We start from the raw sequence: 24906 nt of genomic DNA on the forward strand, positions 1-24906 counted from the left end.
CCACCGACTTTGCTTCACCCCCCCACCCTTCCAGTTCCGATTCCCACCCATGCGCATAGGGAATTGTGTACGTCTAATACACATATACCATATGCGCACTGATTCTGAACCCAAAAAAACCAAAACAAAACAAAAAAACCCTATTCAAATCCCATCTCAATAAAGTGCATTAGTTCAGTATAAGGTGCTTAATCTTTTGAGTGCCAGAGGATACCCATCTTCCTTTTAACCTCACCCCCCCCACCCCCCTCTCCCCTGCTCAAGTGATCAACTGGTTGCAGCAGGGAGCCCTTTTTTTTTCTATCCCGAGGGAGGGAAAGGGGTGGGAGGCGCAGATCCGGGCGCCTCCACCCCGCACCTCCCCCCCCGCGCTCGCTCGCTCCCCTCCCTCCTCCTCCCTCCCCCCCTCCCCCGCCCCCGGTTTCCCCCAGCAGTGCACATTCGTCATCAGGTTTGTCTGATTAAAAGACAGAAGGCCTCAGGTAGCTATTGCTGCTGCGCTGCGTCACATCAGTAATCCTCCACCATCTCCATCTCATTCAGGCTCAGACAGTCGCCCGTGTTGTGGAATGAGTACCCTGCAGGGGGGGGAGGGGAGGAGCAAGAGGGAAGGGAGGAGGGGGGAGAGAGAACGGAAGACAGTGGGGGCAGAAGCGCCAGCTTAGACAGTGTAGGGTGTGGAGTAAAGATGCAATCCAGTAATTATTTGACCACATAAATTTGGATACAGTCGTCGTGTTCTTGAAGTGTTTACATTTGTTTACATCAACAAATAGAAACTGAACGTTTACAGACTTGGTATGTCAAATTTATGTCTAACTTCCCCTACTTGTCAGTCCTGTTTGAATATAAAAGGTTTTCAATACAACAAATCATGCACTGCAAATACAACCTGGTCCTTTACACAAAGGAAGCAAATTTGACTTAACTAAGCCAGATGTATTTTGAGATCTGCTGAGGTAAATCACAAATCATTTGTAATATACCTGGATATTGTTTATGATCAATATTTAGCTACTACTTAGTTTAAGATACTATGCATAAATCAATAGAACAATCTGTGGTAATGTAGCACAGTGTCCCTAAGAAATCGTACTATACCAACTTAATACGTTTTTCCATAGCTGTTTATTTTGTACCACACTTTTATTTACGTTATATTCGCTATTGTCATCCAGCATAAAATTCACTCTCACAAATGTAAATCCTTGTAAAAATTGTAACATTTACACACAGATTAAGCTTTATACTATACTTTAAGCTTTTTACTTTATTTTATGCTATGATACAAATAACTTTATTTTTGTGCTCTGCTGTTAAGTCCAGCATGCAAGAGCAGGGAAGTTGAGCCAGTTTCCGCTATGGGGAAACGTACTTTCAGTTCCCCCTCTTCAAAAGTACTAGCCATGTCTTTCTGAGGAACCTACTGTCACAACTATTGTTATTTCATGTATTTTAGGTCATTGTTTTAGTTTTAGTAGATTTTTTTGTGGTTGTGGTATCATCTTAGAACCAAAACCATGATATTTGGTCTCGCATTGGCACCCAAATAAAAACTGTTGTATAGTGACGATGCTAAATCTTAAGATGCAATTTATTGTAATTCAAAATCCCTGGGCAACTTCACTAGGACTCCACCCAAAGGAGAGCATGGTGCACTCGGATTAACTTCAGATGCCTTATTAAAGGTGCAAGATGTGCAAGATCCTCACCCACTAGCTGCAATTTATTGTGTCTATGAAACCTAACCATCTAAATTCTAGCCATTTACAGATGAATGAAGCCAATGAATGAAAATCATTCAATCATGTAGTAACTGGTGAGGTCATGTACCTAAGATGCTGGGGTCAGAGTGCAGCATCATGGGCTGTTTCTTCTTCATCTTTCCTCCCTGGTTGTCATAGAGACCAGCCTTGCCCATGTGGGCGGCCTGGAACATGGACTGCAGGGTGCTGGGGTTCATACTCCGCATCGAGTCCTGAGAGAGAAAAATGGAAAGGGGAAAACAAAAAAGGGAAGATGAAAAAAAAAACAGTCAGAGAGAGTCAATATGAAGGGATCGACAATCTGAAGAAAAATCCTCCAAAACATCATTAAATGAGCAGTATTTTCTACCTCCACTCCTCCAAATGCACCATCTATTCTAACCCCATCAGTGTTTAGTTGTACAGTAGAGCGGCATGTCAGGATTTACCTGCAGTGGGAAGTTCATGTTCAATCCAGCCACTTCCTTTGATAACTAAAGAAGACAAGAAGAGGGATTCAAAATGGTCACACTGAAGCGCTGCACTCTCAAAGGTTTCTCTTGTAGCCAATGATGTACAGTCACAGCCCGGGAATTGACACATCAGTGTGTGAAGGGCTGCTCCCTTTTAGTCAGTTGTCATGGTCTAAACAGTCTTTTTATGACCATTAGTAAGTTTTATTATATTTAAATATAAATTCATATTTTATAGTTAGGGTTATTAAAAGCAAGTCTCTCACATCGGAAGGCAAGAACTAAATGTCATGATTACATGCATCTATAATAATGACTTGTCAATCAAATGGACTAGGTACAGAACTGTTCAAGTCGTAGTTCGGTATGTTTTGGAATGTTTTTGGCACAGGTGGTTACTGCCAGTAAAGGAGCTTAATATTACTTCCAATGATTCATACTATGAGCTTTTTTGTGTGGGGTGCAACTCTTGGAAGCTGTTAATCGCTTTCAACTTCCAAATAGACAGATGTATTAACACACTTCAAATCTTTGGGCAGTGACATCAAAACTGCACCACCCAAATAACTTACAAAAAGCCAATTCTGAAGCTGTTAACAGTTGATACCGCTATTGGGTGGCTTCCTGGCTGCATTAATTCCTGAGAAAACCCTCATTGATTTTCCCATTGACAAATGCAAACAAATTTGTCATGAATAATTAACTGCATGAACTTTACCACAGCAGCTGTCTTTGACTAAGGCTATAAACTATAATCTGTTGAAGTTCATTGCAATAAAACCTTGTACAAACTATTTAAATAACTGTCCTTAGAAGCCACACAAGAAATTACAGTGCATAAAAGGAAGACTGTTTTTAGATTAAATTAAAATCAATGCCATGTTCAACTCAATGTACTTACTTAGTAATTCGAATTACATTTTAATTAAAATTTTCTATGCAGAGGTCACATCTTTTGTCACTATGCTTTGAATCCAGCCACCAGAGGACACATGATGACCTCCCTTCCATATCCCACCGAGAGAAAACCAAGTCTATGCCAGGATTTCACATAACTTTCCTGCTCACCTCTAACCCACAGAGAGATGAAGAGTTTTAGCTGTTTGGATGCAAAACACAGGAATGCTCTTCACCCATTGTAAAAAGAATATATCTTTAGACAGCATTAGCAATTACTTTGAGCGCTTAAATGTATCTATTTACTGAGTTTTATGGAGTTTGAGAAAGCCTTTCTGAATTTGCAAGTTAATGAAGAAGGCACTGAAATGTAACACTAACATACTGAAGCAAAGTAGCAGGCCTAACACATAGTTTGCAGAATCATTACTTTTAGTGGTAAGAAAATAAATTGAAACAGCCAGTGCCTGATTTACATTTCCAGTAAGTGGCTGTTTTCCTGATGTTGTTTGTTCAGTTGTACGTCCTTCATTCTGCATATCGCATCAAACCAGGTCAGCTTTTTTTTTTTTTATACATACACTGTTCCAGGCATAAAATGGACCACTCGCCCACTAGGCCTACCTGTTGCTGCTGTCTCTGTTGGTTGGCTTTCTGTTTGGCACGTCGCTCCAGGAACTGTTTGGCGAACTCTTTGGCTTCCACTGTGTCCCCTAGGTAGGACCGGATGAAGTCCAGCACGGCATAGGGAGACTCCACCTCCTTCAGGTACGCCACAATTGTGGCAACTTCATACAGACACACACACGCAGTTTGAGTCATTAGCAATGGTATGAGTGTAAGGACAAAGAGTCAAATATGATTGGTGGAAAAAAAGACAAGTAGGTGGAAAGGTTAAGTGATGACAAAAGTGGCTAATGCAATTCATTACAGAAAATTACAGAAATTAGAGTCGGGGTCATTTCACAAAAGAGGTGGCTTTTGTTAAAAACAAAACAAAAAAAAAGCCCTCTGTCATTTAGAAATTATTTGCATTTTCTCTTTACATGCCAAATAGACTGAGCTGAGGGTGAATTCACCACACCCTTGACACAGCTTAATACATAAAAAGGCTGGGCAGCCTACCATCCAGAGAGGAGGAGGAGTTGTTGGCGGAGGTGTTGAGGGCGTGCAGCATCTGTTCACACCAGGTGGTGAAGCCGTCCTGAGGCTTCATGCCCTGCAGCAGCTTCAGCAGCTTCTCCTCCTCCTCTGTCCGCTTGCGACGCATCATGTACTGATCACTGTGGAGGGCAGACGGGGAGACATGCATATTCGTTATGTTCATCGGCTGAGAGAAATATTTGTAAACAAGCGCGTGATTCGTGATGAGCGGCGACCAGCTTGGCGCTTTGAGGAGGACATTTGGAGGGGAAATCCAGATCAGGTGGGGGGCAGGGTGCTTATGAAACGAACTCCTATTCACTTCTAGCTACCAGGCATACTGCTTCATATTTGCCAGCAGTAGGCTACATAAACACGAGATAGATAGAGAGACAGAGAGAGAGAGAGAGAGACTACTACTTGGGTTGGAATGGACGCATGCTAACACTTTAACACACTGTCTGTTTAGCCCACTTATCTCAAGAGCACTAAATACTGAAGGTGAAACTGTTTCCCTTCAATCTGGCATCCTGTACCTGAGAGAGGGGCTGCTGCGGCTGTTCTTCATGCCCATGTTGTTGTTGCTGTTGCCACGCAGACTGGTCTGGTTCTTCACTGCCTCGTCCCACATGCCCATGCCGCCTGCAGAGCCTCCGCTGCTAGCCTTACCCTCCATACCTCCAGGCCCTCCCCACATGCCAACACCGTCCACCCACTGCCCTCCCATGGAGGAGCCCCCCATCGACATGCCAGGGTGCTAGAAACAGACAGAGAGAGATGTCAGGCTGATTACATCACATTCAAAATGACCTGCACTTTTCTATTTGCATTGCCTGCAATGGTCTCTCTCTATGGACTATTTCTGTAGGAGTCTTCAGTTAGAAGCTATAATTTCCTCTGTGACTCACGCGGTCTCTCTGCTGCTGGGCTCTCTGTTGCTGCTGCTGCTGCTTCAGGAGCCTCTCTGCTTCCTGCTGCATCTCCAGCAGGGCCAGAGCCGGGGGCTTTCCTGCCTTGGCGAGCCCGGAGGATGATGCCCCGCTCCAGCCTGAGCCGCCTGCCCCGGGCCCCTGCTGCTGGGGGGTCTGCTGGAGCAACTTCATGATCAGCTCCTGCTGCTGACGACACTAGAGGGAGGAACACATGATGAGGATTAACACTTTAAACATTAAAATTATAAAATGGACAGCTGCGGTCCTCAGTTCTGATTAGCTGAGTTGCTTTCAAAGCAATTGCAAAATACCTGATAAACATACACCTGTGAACATATTACAGTTAATTTAAATATTAATAATATATACACACACACCCCTCATAGTGCATGATAGTTAATGTAAATATTAACAAATTAACTGAATATCATCACTCATACTGGTACTAATGGGTCACTTAAGAACATTAACATTCAGTTTTATAGAAGAAAATTATGATAAACTCCAATCTCCTTTGTGTAGGTGCCTAGGAATATAGAGAAGGCATCCAAGAATGAAGAAATTCCATCACAGTGCTCTTGCAACGTACAAATTTCCACACTCTGATGAAGGTCTGTGTGGACCAAAAAGTTAATTAGTAAAAGAACTGTATACACTACAAGAGCAGTGTGTGGCAATTTCTTCATTTTTGGTTACCAGAATAAAAAAAAAAGCAATTAACTACAAGAGGCCTTGATTTGCAAGTGATTTTAGAGAAGCTAAGAGGTGTTGCTACATAACAAGAAATGGATGAAAGCATGATCAAACAGAAGCAGATTTACACATTAAACAAAAGGACATTTGACATTTAATTTTTCAAAACGTTCAACAGAGTGCAAACCCTGAAAACCCAGTCCAACTAAGCAAAGCTTGAAAGGTACCTGCCCAAGGCAACAGAAGGGGGAAGAGAGAAAAGGCAGATTCATCCCCTCTTCAACACTTCTTCCTCTCATCTCACCTGCTTGCGTCTGAAGAGCTCCTCCTCCTCCCTCCTTTTCTGCTCCTCCTGCTGCCTCCTCTTCTCCTCCCTCCGCTTACGCTGCTCCTCCTCCTCACGCTTCGCCCTGAGTTCAGCGTCTCGCCTCTCCTGCTGGAGCTGGAAGGTGAGAGGTCAGGGGTTGAATGGAGTAAGGCGCACAGATTGAGATTAGATCAATATAAAAAAATATTCCTTTAGTCAAATCCTGGCTTTGGCATTTCTCAAAATCATTGCACAGCTAACTGGCTAGCTGTTGGACGTAGTTAAAGGCAATCATTTCACACCCATATTCATTAGACTGAAAGGGGGCGGATCCCGAATCCCTTATTTGGGCCGAAAAATTATGTCACGCTTGAGAGGACAATACGCATCATGTTACAGATATGTGGTCAGCAGCATTATCAAGGAGAGAGCTTCCTGCTACTGAGACTACTCACATTAACAGGAAATGGTACACCAGATGTACCTTGGGAAACAGAGTGGTAAGTGTATACATTTACCATTTTCCCACATTTACCGTAACATATACACCAGATCACCTTGTATAGTTGACCTAATATTTAGTTGAGATGTTAAAAAGCACCCAGGTATGTAGCTGGTATTTGTGCACCGAGTTGTGTGGTAAAATGTGTTACTTGCATCCAACCTTGGGCTACACAATTAATTGTGTATAATCATATATTGCCATTTTAGTTTCCATGTTTTATTTCATTTAAAAAGGTCCCCTGTAGCTTAAAATAGTTTAGAGAAAGACATGATTGTGCAGCCATAATCCAACCTGCAGGGGCGACTGAACTCACCTTTTGAAGCTGTTCGAGAGTTGGACCCTGAGTAGAAGAATTCATTGTTAAGTCCCAAAGACTGGCTTCACCGCCTAAATAGAAACAAAAGAGTTATTTTAGCAACATCAGGTACAACAACAGGTGTCATTTTGAGTGTGTGTCGATGTGTGTGTGCGCTCCCAAACTGTACCTGATGGCTGTGAAGCTGAGGTATGCATGTCCCACATGGACCCTGTATCTGGCACTGACATCGACCTGTTCATCGAAGGCATCATACCCTGCTCACTGCACCTGGAATGCACAAAGCAAGGCCACATCATTTAAAAAAAGTCATACAAAACACTTAGCATGTTATATACAAGTTAAAATCTCCTCCAAACGATATCCATGAACATAGTATACAAACACTAATGCAGACTGAAGCCACCCACATCCACACACAAACACACACACACCTGTTAATGAGCTGGAATAGCTGCTGCTGCTGGAGCTGCTGATAGAGAGCTGCTGCTGCCAGCTCCTGTTGCTTCTTCAGGCGCTCCTGGTCCAGGTTTCCCTAGAGGGAGGAAGAGGAGAGAGACCAACAGTATTAAACATATTTGCCTCTTCAAACAACATATGGAATAAGACCAAGACAGTTGCCCATCTTTTTTTCTCCCATTGCTGTTCTCATTCTATACATCTACAAAGGAAAGGTGAAGTCATTTCCCATCATTTTTTGTAACTGCAGGCTATGCTCTACAAATTAGTCTAGTATGTTCTGCACACACACACAGAAACATGTAAATTATTAATTAATTATTAATTATGTTTTTCCCTCTAAACAATGGCTCCTTAAATGTAGGTTATAGTTCGTTTTGGACAGAGATTCTTAAACTATGGGGCTGGATTTAGAGTTACAGCTTCTAATGTCAAAATAAAGTGTAAAAGAGTGACTGAATGCATTTGAGTCCTGGGTGGGCAGGAAAAAACACTTGGTTTAGAGTGTGGTAAGCTTCTTCTAGTCGCATAGAGATATGAGAAGCACAACACTCGCAAGTAGAGATCTAGTGTTTATTTCTATGCACTGGTATGGAAATTGGCCTGTTCTGCTCCATTTATTTGAAGCTTACATGCAACCTGTGACCCTCACTGGAGGGCACTGCATAATGTGGGTATATGACTGTGATGTGGTTTGAATGATGATAAAATCTTCCCCACTTCCTCTGCACTTAGCACTGTCCGAGGTAATGCCCCATTTATCCACACGGGGGAGCAAAGCCACTAGTCTGGGGCACTGACATATGAGCAGGGTGTTTAAAAATGGCTACTGCAGAGGAATGTGTACTTTTATACATTATCTATCGCCGCCAAAAGAAAAGGTTGAAGAGAAGATGGTGAGTGCGCCCCTTTTAATAGATTGAGAATGGTAGATGGGGAATATTATGCCCTTGTTTTGCCCATGCAGGGAAATCTCACACCATGCATTTTCCACTGTATATCTGTCGGCATGCATTGGTGTTGAGATGTCATAAATATGCCTGTATGCCCGCACCAGTTCAGCCAGTGTCTCTTCTGACTGAGCCACCGCCATTTTCGTGTTTATACTGGAAATGACTCTTCTTTTTTTTGTCGTTGTTCATTTGACAGTATTTGCATGTAGTACACACACCGTGAAATTGCAATATGCACTGGTGTTGCATTACAAACTTGGACTACACATTTTACTATGCAGGAATGCGAGACACACCCCTTGGGTACCTCTTTGAGTTGTTGCCTGAGTTGCTTCCATAGACTTTGTAAAGGGCCCCAAACACAATGACATAAAGGGTCCAAAATTTACTTTTGGGTCACCAGCCAAGGGGTGGTAAACTAAAAAAATGTACCTGCCAAGAATAATTTCTACCAGCCACGGCCAAAATAAGTAAAATACATTTTTCAAAGAAATATTACCCTGTCCATTTTCATTGCCATTTCATGTATTGAATCAGGTACTGTGTTAATTTGCTAAATCAGATACAAAGTTTATAAGATATAAGATAATATAAGACAAATTTTAGCTACATTTGGTACTTGGCAGATGGTAATTTTAGAACCTGGCTATAAATATCACTGAATATAAAATTTTGAGGTTCTGTCTCTATGAATCTCCCCAATATACTCCCATATGTTTTCTCTTGACTTACAAATTGAAACAACATTCACCTTTATGATTTCCAGCATCAATTTCACATCTTCTCTTTCCCTCGTCTTAAGTACTCCCCAAACACAGCTGCCTATTTCCAAGACCTGTCTATCAACCTTCCCTCTCCTCCATCCCCCCCTCCCCATCCTGTGCATTGACTGAGTTCTGACTCACAGTCCCGGCGGGCCCCCGGGTGGGCTGCGGGCGCTGCGGTGGTGGTGGCTGTCTCACCAGCAGGGGCGGCGGGGAGGGCCCCGGGGCGAAGGGTACGCGGCCCCACATCTTGATGACGTCCCCCAGGGGCTGGAAGCCCTCATCACAGCCCCGCTTCACCAGCAGGGTCATGGTGAAGTAGCCAGCCTGGAACCACTCGCACATCTCCACCGTGGTGAATGGACCTGGTGGACAGGGAGGAAAGAGCTATGAGTTTACAATGCAAACCCTGTGTTTGTGTATCTGACCTGGTGTACCTGTGTGGGTTTAATCTAATGCCATCAAGAGTATTTTGAGGGGCTGGAGGCAGGCTTTTGTTGAGAGAAGTGTAGTAGATCCAAGATATGACCACAGGTCTTCTGAAACTCTCTAGGATCAGATTTTCAGTGAAAATATATTTATTATGTGCACAGCAACAAAAATCCTAATAGGATACATGACAACAGCCACAACTGCTGACATGAACCAGGCCTATAACGGTTCCCGCTCAGTTCATGAAGTTTGCATTCAAGGAGAGGAATCAACATGCCCTGTGAGCTTTTGGGTTGACATGCAATTGAATACAAGTCTAATTTAACTGGCTACTTATGGTAAATGTGTTGTGCACTGCATCATTTCAGCTCATACCTGTATTAAGTCAACAATGCAGGAAATAAATTCAGGCCTACCCGATTCCAATCAGTCCAGACAAACAAACTGTAGTAATCCACAAATGGAATAATTTGAATTCCCATCCCTAGCTGCTGTATGCGTGTACCCATCGATGAATATGTTGTGTGTGAACGTGTGGGTGTAAAAGCCACTGTATATGCCACTGTGTGCCAGTACCCTGGATCTCTCCCTGGGGGTCCTTGTAGAACCACTTCATGGCGGCCTCGTGCGACAGCGGCAGGGCGGCTGCTGTATTCCTGCTCTCCTGCTGCTGTTGCAGGGCCTGGGTGAAACACTCCTCTTCCAGAGAGGTGTCCTGCAGCGATGCCACCATCTTCTCTGCCTCCTACACACACACAAACATACGCAGGTTATCACAGTCAACCTGACCAGTCCTGGCAAATCCATTTATATGTTTAGATTGATAATTTTGACATTTAGCCAACACAGTTATCCAAAGTGAAACAGTAGTAGAAGCTTCAATTCATTGATAACCAAATATTTTGAGTAACCAAAAACCATGAGTGTGAAAGTCATGGTCTTAGTGCCATTATAATATTCCTATGACCACAGAGCCATAATGTAAGAGTAAAGTGCGAAGAGATGAAATAAGGTAAGAGTCAAGGAGAGAGAGGAGGTTTGTTTTAATTGGGCTGTTATAATTAACTTGACAGATACATTTGTGTAGACATTTTGGGCTTTGGTCAAATAAATGCGTTTAAATTATTCAGTACATTTTGTTACACTGAAATGTTGTTCTCGATCACAGATTATTCGCATACTCAGTGTAAACTTCAACAGATTATACTAAAACAAAAATAATCGAGAGTTGCAGCCCTCCTCCAAGGTTGCTCAGACGAGTGAAATGCACGGATGACCAATATACACTGAAAGAACGCATTTTCAAAATATGAAATGACGTGCAATTACATAGCATATGCTATCCAACATAGAGGTACATTTATAGTAACAGAGATACAATTATATGAAACTTCCTCCTGCAACTTACCTTCACATCCCCTGAATTACCTGAACAACATCAGGTAAATCTCAAATCAACTTCGCTAAGATTTTTACCACTGCAGTTCCCTTCATCCATTCATACAATATCACAGAGAAAGATGCTTGGAAGGTGCCTCGCGTTGTTCCTACCTGCTGTAGGTGCTTCATGCCCTCGTCATCCTCGGTGTCTCCTCCAGATGGAGGGAGGAGAGGAGCAGCAGAGGAGGGAGGAGGGGAAGGCAGAGTGGAGGAGGTGGCGGCGCTGGGGCTCAGCTGAGTCTTGGAGCCCCCTACTGGAGCCACGTCTGACACAAAAACAGCAAAGAAGTGTTTAGTAAAACAATGGGCCCTATTTATAGTTTTGCTATTTAGGGAGTGGTGTTGCTGGGTCAGAGTGGTAGAGCCACCTACTGGCTCGGTGTCTGATACAGCAGCAACAACAGGTTCAGTAAACAGGGTATTAAATGACGTGGGGCTGAACATATTGTATATCAATCAGAGACTAGCCAAAATATCAAAAGGGTGGGAGAATTCCCTCTCTCGCACTCCGCGTTACATGACTGAGAGGGCTTGGCTCAGTGTAGGAGATCACAAGTTTTAAAGTAACACACGCAGGACACAAATATCTTTCCAAGTGCAAAACGCAGAATTTGAGTCTATCAATTATATGTCTATACACACAGGTTTTTGGATGGAAAATTATCTCCTTGCAACATTCAGACAACACAAATATGGGTCCACCACATTGCTCCACTGCTTACAAACACAAACTTAAAGCATTTACAGCTTCAGAATATATTTTCAACTCATGTTAAGCGGTGACATACTTTAGATTCTTGCATCAAGAGATAAGTGAATCAATCTGACATTTGAATCACAAACACAATGTCTTCAATGAAATAAACCAAAACATAAACAAAGCCTACAGCCAACAGTTGCTCAATAGGTAGTACCAAACCATCCACCGTTCAATCTAACAACTAAATTCCCTATGGTTCCAGCAAAACAGTTCAATAATTTGCAAAAAAGTATAAATACATAAATCAAACAGTCAATAATTCTCAGAAAAGAAATACTCCAAATCCACCCGACTCACAGCCTCCCTTACCGGAGTGCCTCTTTAATTTGGGTCGGTCAGTCAGTCAATCAGTCAGTGAGTCAGTTTCCAACACACTGGTTGGCTCTCCTCCAGAGTTTGTCTGAGTCCTATCAAAGGTGTGCTGATCGCCTCCACAACATCCAGATCGCCACGATAAATAAGCAATTAACTGAATTTGGTTCTTGAAGAGACTGACCTTTCTAGACCAAAAGACTAGTTTGCAAGACTTGGACAAATCCACAGAGCTGCAAACTTTCAACACTGTAAAAACACAGAGAAATAGGGAATTCCGGGTGTACCTTCACTTGGCATGTTGCTGGCCTTGACAGAGTGGCTGTTGCTCAGCTGAGGGATGTCCACCAATGGGCCAGTGGTGCTGGGCTGGGGCTCCAGGGCTGGAGGGGCAGAGAAGGCCGGAGGAGAGGAGGAGGGCGATGCCGGCTTCACCTCACCGTCACCCACAGCAGAGCCGGCTTCTTTACACTCTGTGAGGTGAGGAGTGGAGGAAAGGAAAAGGGTCAAGAAAAAGACAAAGAACAAGGTGCCAAAAATTAAGATTGGCAGTTTTTTTCTCTTTAATCATTTTGCAGCAATGTGTTCTTGTTTTGACCCTAGGTTTTCTTGATTCTGGTCGCAGCACTTACACCAATTTGAATATTGAATTATGATAACTCTCCCTTCTAAAGCCAAATCTTGTTTGCAGGTTTTTTTGTGGAGGGTATGTTCTAGTTGTGATCGCCTATAACTGCTTAATGTATATACACAATGAATATACACCAAGTGTACTAACCCCGAGGAGCACCTGCACATTTCATGGAATATCCCCATATCACCCAGGTGAAATATCGCTTATTGATCCCATATTTACTAGTTAAATGCAATTTGATTACAAAAGGCAGGATGTAGATGAAAGGAAGAGAGATTACAGAAGAAATTTTAGGCCTCTAGACAATTGAGATATGGATTGTGCATATGGAGGCGCAACTCAACAAGGTGTTGATAATGTTTTATAGATTCACTACAAAAAATACTTGTTTTCACACTACTGCCTACTTTACATTCGATGTGGAGAGGCTAGCAGGGAGAAAATGAATCTTACAGTTTTATTGCTGGCATGAAAATAAGGCTAATCCTTGTCTAAAGACATTCAATTAAGATATTGGAACAAAGAAACACAAAAAAAGCAGGAAAAAAAAACTCGCCATCAGAAATCAAATATTGAGATCAGATATGTGTGCAAACATCCTGAAAAAAGGGAGATAAGTCTTTCCTCACCTTTGTCTTTGTCTCCTACAGCATTGTTCCTCTCAATGTCAACAAGGCTCTCCTCCTCTTCCTCCTCCTCTATCCCCTGGAAGTCCAACTCCTCCTCCAGGATTGTCTCCTTGCCACCCTTCTGATAGAGGGAAGGACAGAGGGGAAGCAGAAGAGATGGAAGAGTGGAGAAAGACAAAAATTACAAATGGACATTCATAAAGGCAGACAATAAAGGACTATGTCTTGGTAAATAAGCACTGTGTTGAACTTACCGTGGTGCAATGATGCTTTTGAGATGAGACTAAGGTAGCTTGTGCCATCAACTAAGAATTTGCATGCATCATAGCAAACTAAATTAATACTTGACACAGAGCAGCAAATTATACTGTCTTGTTCCTGTACTTGTGTTTTCTGCCATATAACAATAAGTTCAACACATGACATATTTGCCAAAAAAGTAGTTGTGTTCCTCCAATTTGTTCAAAGATGACAGATGTTTGTTAACTCATACAGGTATATGTGGTCATGAAAACACACCTTGATGGGCATGAAGGCTCCAGAAGAGTCAAAGGTGCCCATCTCGCCGTCCTCCTCGTCCGTACACCACTCAGGCAGGCCGTCCCTGTCATCCTCCAGTCCCTCGCTGCCTGTGCGCCGGCGACCGCCGCCGTGACCCTCAGAGTCCCGGAAGTCAAAGTCGAACTTCCTGCGGCGACTCTCGCCTGGACCGCTGTGGTCCCGCCAGCCCGCTGAGCGAGGACCGCCATCTGAGAGAGGAAGAGGAAACAGACTATAATCAGTTTTGAAGGCATCATGAGAGAAAATCAGAGGAGCAATGACAGTAACATCAATGACTTTACTTGGGCAGCAATTTCCTACAACAAAGTTAATAAAGTTCTTCAAAATCTAAGGCACAGAATCAAGGTTGCACAAGAAGAAAACAAAGACATAGTCATTAGGGTGGGGGTGAGATACAAACCCTGGTTATGGCCTAAATATACTTCCTTCAATCTGCTTCTAATTTGGTTTCAGACGTGTTCTGAAAGCTTGATTGCTTGTTGTTTTGGGGGTCACTACGTCCGACAAAAATTGAAACTTTCCGAATCCACAATTCCAATCATTCCGCCCACACGCCACCCAAATTTAGCAGCAACTGGCCAGGTTCTTTTAGGTGAGAACATGGGCAGTGTTGTCCAATTTCTGCTTGCTCACGTCCCTAATGCCAACTTCTGGTGACTTGTTGTGCAGAGCCATGGTGAAAATGAACAACCTTGAAGAGAAGCTGTCTGAGGCTGTGCGTTTGTACCCACATCTTTATGACTCATCTCAATATGACTATAAAGACACGCAACAAAACAATCGATTCATGGAAAGAGATCGCAGATGCTGTGGGGTGCAGCCATGAGGAGGCTAAAAATAAACTGAATAAATTACATGACAAATTCACTAAAGCAAAGGCTGTGTCCCTTCGTCAAACACCGGGAAACATGTACCAGTGTGCTGGACGATGTGGGTAGCCATAGCTTTGCATTTGCCTCCAGTAGTTGGGCCTTGGCCAAGCTGAATGAGTATGTTTTTTTCCCCCCTTTTGTCATTGAGACCGTTGTCATATTATGTATACTGTGTTGGTTGGATCAGGAAAACAAGTGCGTTTTTACATTTGACCTATGTGACTACTTCCTGTTTATTATCCCACCCCTCTCTTTGACGGACAGCTTCTAAAAAGGCATGCCCCGCCTACAAATTTCATAATTTCAGGGGATCACGGTTTCAGAAATGTGGTGAAAAGGCTTTTAGACGTGTTCTAAGATACTATGCTGCGGCCTGTAGAGTATGGGGCATACCCTACATACCATTAGGCTGTGTTCGCACTATTCTGCTTTTGTGAAACTGCCAGCGCCTTTTATGAATTAAAGCCAATGGGTAGTGGCCACAAGGCAGTCAGAAATCAGCCACTTTTAGAAAATGCTCAAGTAGCAGTAGAAACGTCGGTAGCAGTTGTTACTCTGATGATAAAGAGACAGCATGGGAGCACACTGGCTGAGTTGTGGGAGTTTCTGTTCATACAGTACGTTCTGCTGAATGTAGCAGCTACTGCAGCTCATCATTCTGGAAGCAAAGTGTGTGTCGCCCAAGAAACTGTGTTTTAGTGGTAACCTAAGGATCTTTGCTTGTGTATCTGTGGTTTTCATTATCAACACAAAATGCGGTTGAGGCAGTACTTACTACACACTCACAAAAAAAAAAAGTGTAACAGTGTGAACATGCCCTTAGGAGAGTGTGCATTTCTCATACCATCCCTGCGGGATCCAGCCAGTCTCCAGCTGCTGCCTGGCTCCCCCTCCTCCTCCTCCTGCTCCTCCCGGAGGGTGCGCCAGTTATCGCTGTCGGCCCTCGTGTACTCCTTCCTCCCTGGACCCACGGGACCTCCAGCCTCCTCGAAGCCGGGACGCCCCACCTCCCGACGCAGCGGCTTCTCAAAACGCCGCTCACCCCTGGGGGATGGAGGGAGACGGAGAGAGAAAATCATATCAGTGGAGTGAGAAAGCGAGAGAAACAAGCTGGAAACATTAACAAATTTTTGCAGTAGAGGAATTTTGCTGGCCAAAACTATCATCTTGTGATAAAAAAAAAAACATTTTTTTCTCATTAATATACAAATTTATGCAGCAAGGTGCTCAAACCACATTATAAATGTTTTTGTTGTTGCTCACTAGTGCCAATAGTGGCCAAAAACTCTGTTGGTCATCTTTAAATATAAGGTTAACCTCTGTTGGGTATTATAGGGTATAATACTGTACAATTAGAGACACACTTCTAAAATAAAGCTAGGTAGTGCCAGAAAAGTGTAACAGTGCTTGTTTACTTACCGGTCATCCCAGCTCTGGCTGCGGTGGATCTCTCGGACGCTGCGGCCGAAACCCACCTCTGTATCTTCAATACTTCTTTGGTAGAATCCACCTTCTCCACGGCCTCGGCCTAGGTCACACACACACACACACACGCTTTACATCACCATGTAGCTGTTTTATGAGAGAAGGGATATACAAATAGTTGTCTATTAATGTTATTTATTTATTACTACTGTCATCATCTGGGTGAGAGAATTTTTCATCAACAATTAGGAGTGACCAACAAGCTAAACCATTTGTGTCAATATTGTTTCACTCTCTGCGGTCCTATATGCTCTAAACCCTTTTCCTTATATCAGGTTTGTAATTTCTTTTTATTTAAATATTGTTCTAACTTAACTAAATTTCTTTATACTACACCACTGTTTAATTTGCTTATATCTCGTTCAAACTGCAGATAGCCAACACACATAAACACACACACACACCATGAAAACCGCACTCCATCATTCTTCTAAGTCGTTTCCTTGGCTGTCCTGAACCGGACGCCAAGTGTTTACATTGGCCATTCATATGCTAACAGCGCTGTGGTGTACAAGGTGAGTTCATAAGCCCAGCGGTCTTAGTCAGGTGTGGTCTGACAAAAGAAGGACTATTTGGACAGGCCAAGAGGAAGCGTGCTCCATCAAGATGGCAGAAGTAAAGGGGGAAATAAACATTACAAAGGATGGCTTGAATAAACTGTTTTACTTTCCCTGGACAACAACCAAGGGCTTTGGGCAGGATTTTCTGTTGCAGTTGGACGGGTGTTAGTTTGAGCTCTAGTGGTTGTGGATTTGTCATGATTGCGTGATGAGGTTGTGTCAATGCTGTACTTAATTTGTGGTCTTTTTTATTTTATTTTTATTTTTTTACCTCGACCTCCTCGTGTGGCCCCTCGTCCTCGGACCACTCCAGCCGGGGCGGCCCCACCCACTCCTTTTCCCATGAGCCTCAGCACCGCTACACTGTTCACAGACATGGAGAAGTTCCTCTGCAGAGAGAGAATGGAAAGAGCAAAAGAGAGGAATGTTAGGAATGTCAGCTCACTGCCATGTTTGTCACACAGCAGAATAGCTCGCTTTGAACCAAGTGTGTATCTGGGTGTTATAGGATGAGTTGGAATGTGTGAACAACTGCATGTTATCGGTGTGCTTGCGAGTGTGTGTGTTTGCAGCAGACCTGCTCCTCCTCAGTGAGAGGCACCAGTGCCAGTGGCTGCATGGGCTCATCTTGCAGAATAGCAGCAAACTCCTTATCCTGCATGTCCTCTGGGACCTAAACACAACAACAACATGTAAACAATGGTGAAATCTGGGGAATTTCAGCACATCACAGATTCAGCTTCAGGAGACAAAAGCATCTTCTGACAGTTTTACCAGGCTGGCAGAAAAAAAGAGACTACCCTACAAAAAGAGCTCAAGGTTCAGGTTTTTAGTAGCTGGGACCAGGAGTCATTGAAGTCCAACAACAAGCACTTGCAGCAATGCTGCAGTTTGAGATATTAGAAGCAGGAATCGTTGGCATCTGTTCGCAATGCTAGTGGAAGGCAACAGGGTTAAAAAACATAACTCAAAAATTAGATCCATGTTGTAAATTGGTGTTCAGATGGTGGTGGATCATTTTTAGCACCATTAACATCCTCGAGCATTACTGAAATCCGATAGCCATGACAAATCAGTCTTCTTAAAAATCTGAACTATTCCTTGAAGCCCTTCTTATTCAATCATTAGTTATGGAAGAGGAAGTGAACACAATTCGCCTACTCACCTTGTTGTCTTTGATATAAAGTGCTAACATCTCCTCTCGGCCGTAGCGGTACTCGGCCAGCTTGTACTTTGGCATGGCGGGGGAAGGAGGGGGGGACGTCACACTCCCCCCACTGGACAGTGCACGGAGCCTGGGTGAGGAGGAGCACAGGTATGGTCAGCATGGGAAAAATCCATCTTTACCTCCGCCAAGGAGGTTATGTTTTCGGTGCCGTTTGTTTGTTTGTCTGTTTGTTTGTCTGTTAGCAGGATTACGGAAAAACTACTGGCCCGATTTTCATGAAACTTCGTGGAAGGGTGTAGCATGGGCCAAGGAAGAACCCATTACATTTTGGAGCGGATCCGGATCTGACTCACGAACAAGCAATCACAGCACAAACCTTGGCGGAGGTCTGCGCTCTCCGAGTGCCCTTCTAGTTCTTTAACAGGAAACGTTTGTTGTACGGATCTCGTTAAACAGACAATCTGACTTTTTTTGACCATCTCAGTGTTGGGTATGAAGGGTTTGACTTGTAGGGGGAATATTTGCTGTTTGGACACATGAACCACTATCTTACCAAAGCCAGTAGCCAAGTGACAGCATTTCAACAGGGGGCGCCATACTGCAATTATGGCTGGGCCTTTAAAATTGCACGTCTCTAGCATCCCTTTTTCTGTCTACCGACTTGAAATGTAATGTAGAAAATCACCGATATAAATAGCTTGGTGTGAATTCCCCTCTTGGCACTATATACACAAAAAATGAGAGCTATTGTGCAACGCTGATGGAATTCCTTTTTATCTGAATTGGAAAAAAAAAAATCTAATAGCATCCATCTTGCACCAGGGGAAAAAAAATAAGTGCATGTTCTGTAACAAATCAACCATCCTCCCACGCAGGTCCCCTAGAATTTACTTGGCTAAACACAGATGACATATTAGCTTTCCAATCTCAAGATTTCATTTTAAAATGCTATTACTGGCAGGCCAGCTTCCAAGGCCTGCAATTTAACAACGGCTCCATTCACATGCCTCCACACAGTGTGTCACATTGACTAACAGTCCCACATCAAAACCATATGTAACTCTAAGGGGTGTGTGTGTGTGTGTGTGTGGTAGAAATGCTGGCCAGGTAGCTGTACCCGGCGACTACCAGGATGGGGCATTGTCAAGCTACGGCGAAGGGGGAAAAGGATGAAGTGGGATAGAAGGACCACAGAGGGGAAAGCTGCTGCAGATGTGTGAAGGGAGGAATATTCTGCCGGGCTGGCGCCGCACCAAGAATGCACACAGCAGTCACAGGCCATTAGAGATGGAGCGCTACCAAACCAGAGACTACGCCTCCCATTAATCTCTACACAAACATTTACTGAGAAGGAGGAGGAGCAGAAGGGAGAGAGGAAGAAAAATGGATCGGGAAGTGTTGTGACAATATCAAAATTTTGACTTGAGGTCAAAACGGATTTACCACAGCCAGTAATTGCAAGTGAAACAATATTTCAAAAGTCATGAAAGCTATGAGTGAAAACATAAAATAAATAAACCAACCCAGCAGACAGTTTTTTTCTTTACCAAAAGCCCATTGAAGTCCAGATCATTACGGTTATTGCCTTATGAATGGCTGTAATAAGCCTTAGTTTTAAGGAATTTATGGGTTAGGGATTACAGGCCTATGTGATGGTTATTATTGTTATAGCCTGGATTCATGGAAAGCATTTCATTTCTGGGGCTTAGGGGAAAGAAGTGTATGCATTAGTGATGTAGGCCTGAAACCTGCTGATCCACAGTCATACCTGCACAACACGTTACTTTCTAGCCATGCTGCAAAGCCAAAAACGTAGCAATTTTTGCATAATCCCTTGCATGGCTGCAAAGTCTTGAGTAGGCTGTAATTAATTTATCACTTAACACCAAGTTTCTTATTAAATAATTACCTTATTTAATAGTCACATGTCAGAATGTAAAGGTTAGGATGCATATCAGACATATTTTTGCTAACAATTGACTTAGTGTCTCCCTTTCATTGCAAAACTTTACATGTCTTGAAAACAGGAACATTTCTGCATTCATTTGTGTTGTAGGCTACAGAATGTAAACAAAGACTAAATTTGAGGCGGTAACATGACATCTTGTATAGAAAGTGCACAATGCTAACAATTTGAACCGCTAGAGGAAGCAATATTATGGGCTCTGTAAAAATAATGATTTAGTCAAATATGCACGGCAATGCTGAGTTTTTTCACTGTATGCATGGCTAAATAGAAAGACATTCAACTCAATAATACACTGGGGAAACTCAGCATAGCAACAGAGCATCTAGCCTGGTAGTGGAGTCTTTTCTTTTGTTTCCAGCTACAGCTCTTGCACCTCTGTACTAACCCTTGTCCTGCTTGTGTGGCTTCGCTTCATTATCAGTGGTAAATATGATATCACTCACTATAAACACATTATAATTTATTACCAGCATTCCTACACTTATGTCAACACTGGACAAAATGTATGATTTATGAGAGCACAGTTGTCAGGGCCGTGGGGCATATAAACAGACTTTGTGTTTTCTGTTGATAGACTTGCTTAGCTTTTCAAGAATGGCTCCTACATTGTTTCCAGATGAGAGTGGCTGACTATCATATGAGTGATCGTCCATGTGTTATCCTGCTGTCAACATTTTGTGTTCATTGTTAAGAGTTCTTTCACTTAAAGTTCTTGCTAATTTGTTTTCTGAACAAATTTCTGAAGAGCTAGCACCAATATAAACAAATGGAGCCAAGTTGAGGTGATAAGCGGGTTTACGATTTAAGTAATGCTATGATTTTTTTTAACATATTTAAGTGTGCAATATCCCTTGAAAGCACAAGGCTAAGTAGCATGGCTACATTCTGATATCACTACAAAAAATATATTTGGAGATGGAAAAAGGAGAAGGTATGGGAGATATGTTGAATAATAACACCAACTTTTTAATAAATTGGTCCTGGCATTCCTGTCTTGTTTTTTATTTTTTGGCATGTTGCCTTAATTAGTTGGGTTACAGTAGAGAGAGCCAGGAAAACTAGGGAGCAAGAGGGGGGTGACATGCGACAAAGGTCCCAAGCCAGATTCGACCCAGGACATCGTGGTTACATGGTATAGCCAACAGAGCCCCTAGGACGCCTCACTGGCATTCCGGTCTTGATAGGAATTATATTATTTTTCAGCATCTTCCATCTTCCAAACCAATGCCAAAAGCTTCTAGTGTATCTACAATTGTACCTTAAACACACTTGAACCAATTCACTGCTTTTCTGGGAGATGCGTGGTAAAATAAAGGACAAATCAGAGGTTAGCATGGCATGCCCCTCAGATGTAATGACTTTCATGTATTTTTTGAGGCATTTAAGATAAATTCTTATATCCTAAAAACCTTAAGGAAGCTATAAATAACCATAAAAAAGACAAATCAGAGATATTAACTCATACCATGAAAGAAATGACACAGGTCGCACGTCAGAAAATAGCTAATATTATCCTTTCAGAACTGGAAGAATTGGTGTTAAAATAAGTGAATAACAAGAAGACACTGTGAGAAACCAGATCAGTTACCATTCTGGGCCGAAGTTGAGAGTCTCAGCAGTCATATTCCTCACGTCCTCACAGAACTGAGTATCTGAGGAGAAAATCAAGGTTAAGTTTTTATTGTTTAGTGGGGGAAAACATGTAAACTACTCTAAAATGTAAGAGCAGAGGCATAAATGTGCTCCACCTGTCTGCTGTCTTACCCTGTCCAGATGATCGGAGCAGGCTGGACTGGGCTGGACCAGGCTAGGGCTGGCTGGCTTTAGTTAGGCTTAGGTGACTAGAAGGCTGAGTGGTGCTTTAGCTGTGGTCACAGAGCTCCCCAAACACACAGACACAAAGAGAATAGCTGCCAGTTTCAGGTGCTTGAGGAATACCAGGTTATCAGGTCCTACTAGATAAGGAAGGGGTTTGACGATAGTTTGGAGATTGGAAGCTCCTGCTACTCACAGCCGAAAAAAGTTGTTAAAAAGAAAAAAAGAAAAAAACCTTGGAATTGAATGATGGAACGAAATAAAACACTCTTGATAGTAATAATGTTTTTTTTTTAACAACAGCAGTTATATATCACATTGAAGTTAAAAATATGAACTGATTCATCAAAAAAGATAACGCAGGAACGAAGTAACAGCCAAAACAATGAAACTGGCTGCTGGAACAGCTGCCAAGAGCAGACGCGACTCTCACTCCTCCTCTCCCTTCTCTCTCTCTCTCCCTCCGTGCCTCGTTCTCTCGCTCCAACTGAAATGTGGATCGACGGAGACCCTCTAGGTAACTCCTCTATTTCCTGTCCTCCTCCTTTTGCACCACTGGAAGAAAAACAGAGTTGGAGAGACTGGATCAGAGGAACAGAGTGATTAGGAGAAAGGCTGAAAGAACAATGTTAGAAGTGTGCACTTAATAAATTAACTGCTAGTGAGACACACTTTCACTCACTGCTTGGCAGCCTGCCCATGTCGTGATAGGCAAGGCAGTGTAATTTGATTTTCTGTTGTGTAGGCTTGACACATTATTTTCAAGGCAGCTTGCCTTTGACTCACTGATAGGGACCGGCTATATTTGATCGATTTGTTTTAGCACACTGAGCTGAGAGAAAAACGCTGTTGTATTCCTTCACAGAATAAATGAAATAGCAAACAGCCTCGTCCTCAATCACGGCCCAGTGTTTCTTTTGCTCACAGGAGATTTTCCATCCACAAATCCAGGGAGTCTACTTTGATGATGATGTGAACCAGCTCATAGACAAAGCATGCAGTTGGTAGGAGATAGCACCTGCAAATGTCATGGCAACTAAAGCAATATCCAGGCAACTAAATTCCACAACGGTGGTAAACATTCAGACATTCTTTGCTTCCTCGCCTGTCTTACATGCAGCAAACAGTGCATCTATGAACTGAACAATGCCCCAACACATCCTTACGTTTAAACCTTCGTGCACAGAACACGTTTTCCTGTTATCTTTGCAATATGTGAATCAGAGACATCACATATGCCACAATTGATACAGACACATGTACGACTCCTTTCTAATTCATGACAGCATCAACTTGCCTGCTTTAACTGAGAGCTTGGCACTAAGAAGACGACCTGCTACCATTATTCACTATGCTATACCAATGTATGTAAAACAATTTAGATGAGGCTTCAGGCTGGTCCTCATTACTGGACCAGGACTTCACTCAATCACCTATAAAGTCCATAACCTAATGTATGATGAACTCCTTTAGGATAGGGTTGGGAAATACTAGAGAAATAAGAGAAAATATCACAAATAGGAATGATACAGTGACAGTCAACCATACTTTGATAAATGTTTTGTGATTCAATGAGTATTGTGACTTGCCAAGAGTACTTTTCTATTCATTTATCCATTTAACAACAGCAAAAAGTAAACTATGTTCTTGATGGCAACTAATATCATTTAAAACATGTCATAAGTGAAAAGACAAAGGAGAAGAGAAATTCAAGACCTTTCAGACTTCCAAGCAGTCTTTTAATGACCCAAGAAACTATATTGATAGCAATTATTTGATAAAAGATTGCAGCAATGAAAATCAAAATATGTATCCAACGCATCTTTGACCAAACTATTTCTGTGGTTATTCTGGTTTCAAAAAAGGCCTAATTCACTGCTAAAGCTCATGCACAACAGACTCCAAGCAACAGGCAAGAGTTGACATCTTTATTGTACTGTACTAACTTTACGCTGAGGGAACTGAGGTCAGGTCTTGAGTGACTAACGTTAGTTGCAGAAAACGCTTCCAAGAAGATGCGCAGGCATTTTAGCATTTGCAAATGTTCTACACTTAAAACATGGCGAAACATCGATTTAAAACTGCGAGTGTGCTAAATGTAAAATAAAACTAATAAAACTAGAGTTGAGCTGTACCGATTTTGAAATTTACCACACTGAACAATGCTGAATTGTTAGGCCTGAAGGTGGCTAATATCTACACCGACTAGCTAAAGTTAGCTACCGTTGACGGTTGCTCGCTGAATTACATTACTCAACTTTCAAGCTAACGGCTGCAGATAGATGGGTAGGCAAGGGGCAACCTTTCTGCGACCATAAACCGATCGTTTTAATGAAGTATTTGCCCCACCATATCATATTTCAGTTGCATAACCCTACCTCGCTACCTAGCATAAGGTATGCGCTGGTCGTAAAGGCCTTGGCTTGTAGGTTCAAATGACACCAGATATGATGGCGGAGGGGGCGGAGTGTGTAGATCGGTCTCCCCGGCCTGCTCCGCCAATGTGCGGGCGACCACCTCCACTCCGCTGCTCGTTGTTAAATGTATGCTTGTGCGATGTAAACAAAGCAACGAAAATAACGACAGCAACAACAGAGTTTCAGATGCGATTCCAACTTAGTGAAAACGCCTTTCCCACGACAATTAAATCCAACCCATTTAGCTGCAAGAACCGACGTTAGCTTGTTAGCTAACATTAGCCAGCTAGCTAAAAGACAAGCTGCAAAGAGGAACCATGGCTTACCTTTACTGTTTATAGCTATCAGACTGGTTGTCTGCACGGTATGTCTACAGCCAATAAATTTTATGCATTGGTCTCTTGAATCTCTGTAAACGTTTTCATTCGACAGAATCGTACTTTCAGAAAGTCGTGCTCTGTATTTTATTTATTATTTTTCCCTCTCCTACGGTCGCTGCTGCGTATCAGTGTGTGTCTGCTGGCTCCTAGTCGCTGCTCTTCTTGTTGTTTGTGTTTCGGAAACATGGCCGTCCGTGTCACACCACGTGACTTCACATTGACAAGCGGCTAGCCAATGTTGTCGCAGGGCAAACACACCCCTATTTACCAGCCTGGGCGCCTGTG

At 42.8% G+C, this 24906-nt stretch overlaps 1 protein-coding gene across 3 annotated transcripts; it reads right to left on the minus strand.

Annotated features, from left to right (window-relative positions):
* Window positions 1-434: 434 nt before the first annotated feature.
* Window positions 435-24769, minus strand: gigyf1a (GRB10 interacting GYF protein 1a). 3 transcript variants are annotated; one of them, XM_078291755.1, is made up of 25 exons: window positions 24568-24769; window positions 21774-22379; window positions 21598-21661; window positions 18038-18167; window positions 17450-17545; window positions 17144-17261; window positions 16247-16355; window positions 15672-15871; window positions 13914-14143; window positions 13395-13515; window positions 12419-12604; window positions 11171-11325; window positions 10196-10364; window positions 9386-9552; window positions 7446-7546; window positions 7181-7281; window positions 7009-7082; window positions 6188-6325; window positions 5167-5385; window positions 4795-5015; window positions 4241-4398; window positions 3740-3903; window positions 2195-2239; window positions 1834-1978; window positions 435-578 (listed from the first exon to the last, which is right to left on the minus strand). In XM_078291755.1, the coding sequence occupies exons 3-25, from the start codon at window positions 21630-21632 to the stop codon at window positions 511-513; spliced, it is 3150 nt and encodes a 1049-aa protein (XP_078147881.1). In that variant the 5' UTR covers window positions 21633-21661; window positions 21774-22379; window positions 24568-24769; the 3' UTR covers window positions 435-510. The 3 variants fall into 3 exon arrangements, with proteins under 3 accessions (XP_078147881.1, XP_071772362.1, XP_078147880.1); XM_071916261.2 differs by having other exon boundaries at window positions 9329-9552; XM_078291754.1 differs by lacking the exon at window positions 2195-2239 and having other exon boundaries at window positions 9329-9552.
* Window positions 24770-24906: the final 137 nt, after the last annotated feature.

This window comes from Centroberyx gerrardi, chromosome 23 (genome assembly GCF_048128805.1).
Source record: "Centroberyx gerrardi isolate f3 chromosome 23, fCenGer3.hap1.cur.20231027, whole genome shotgun sequence".
NCBI lineage: Eukaryota > Metazoa > Chordata > Actinopteri > Beryciformes > Berycidae > Centroberyx > Centroberyx gerrardi.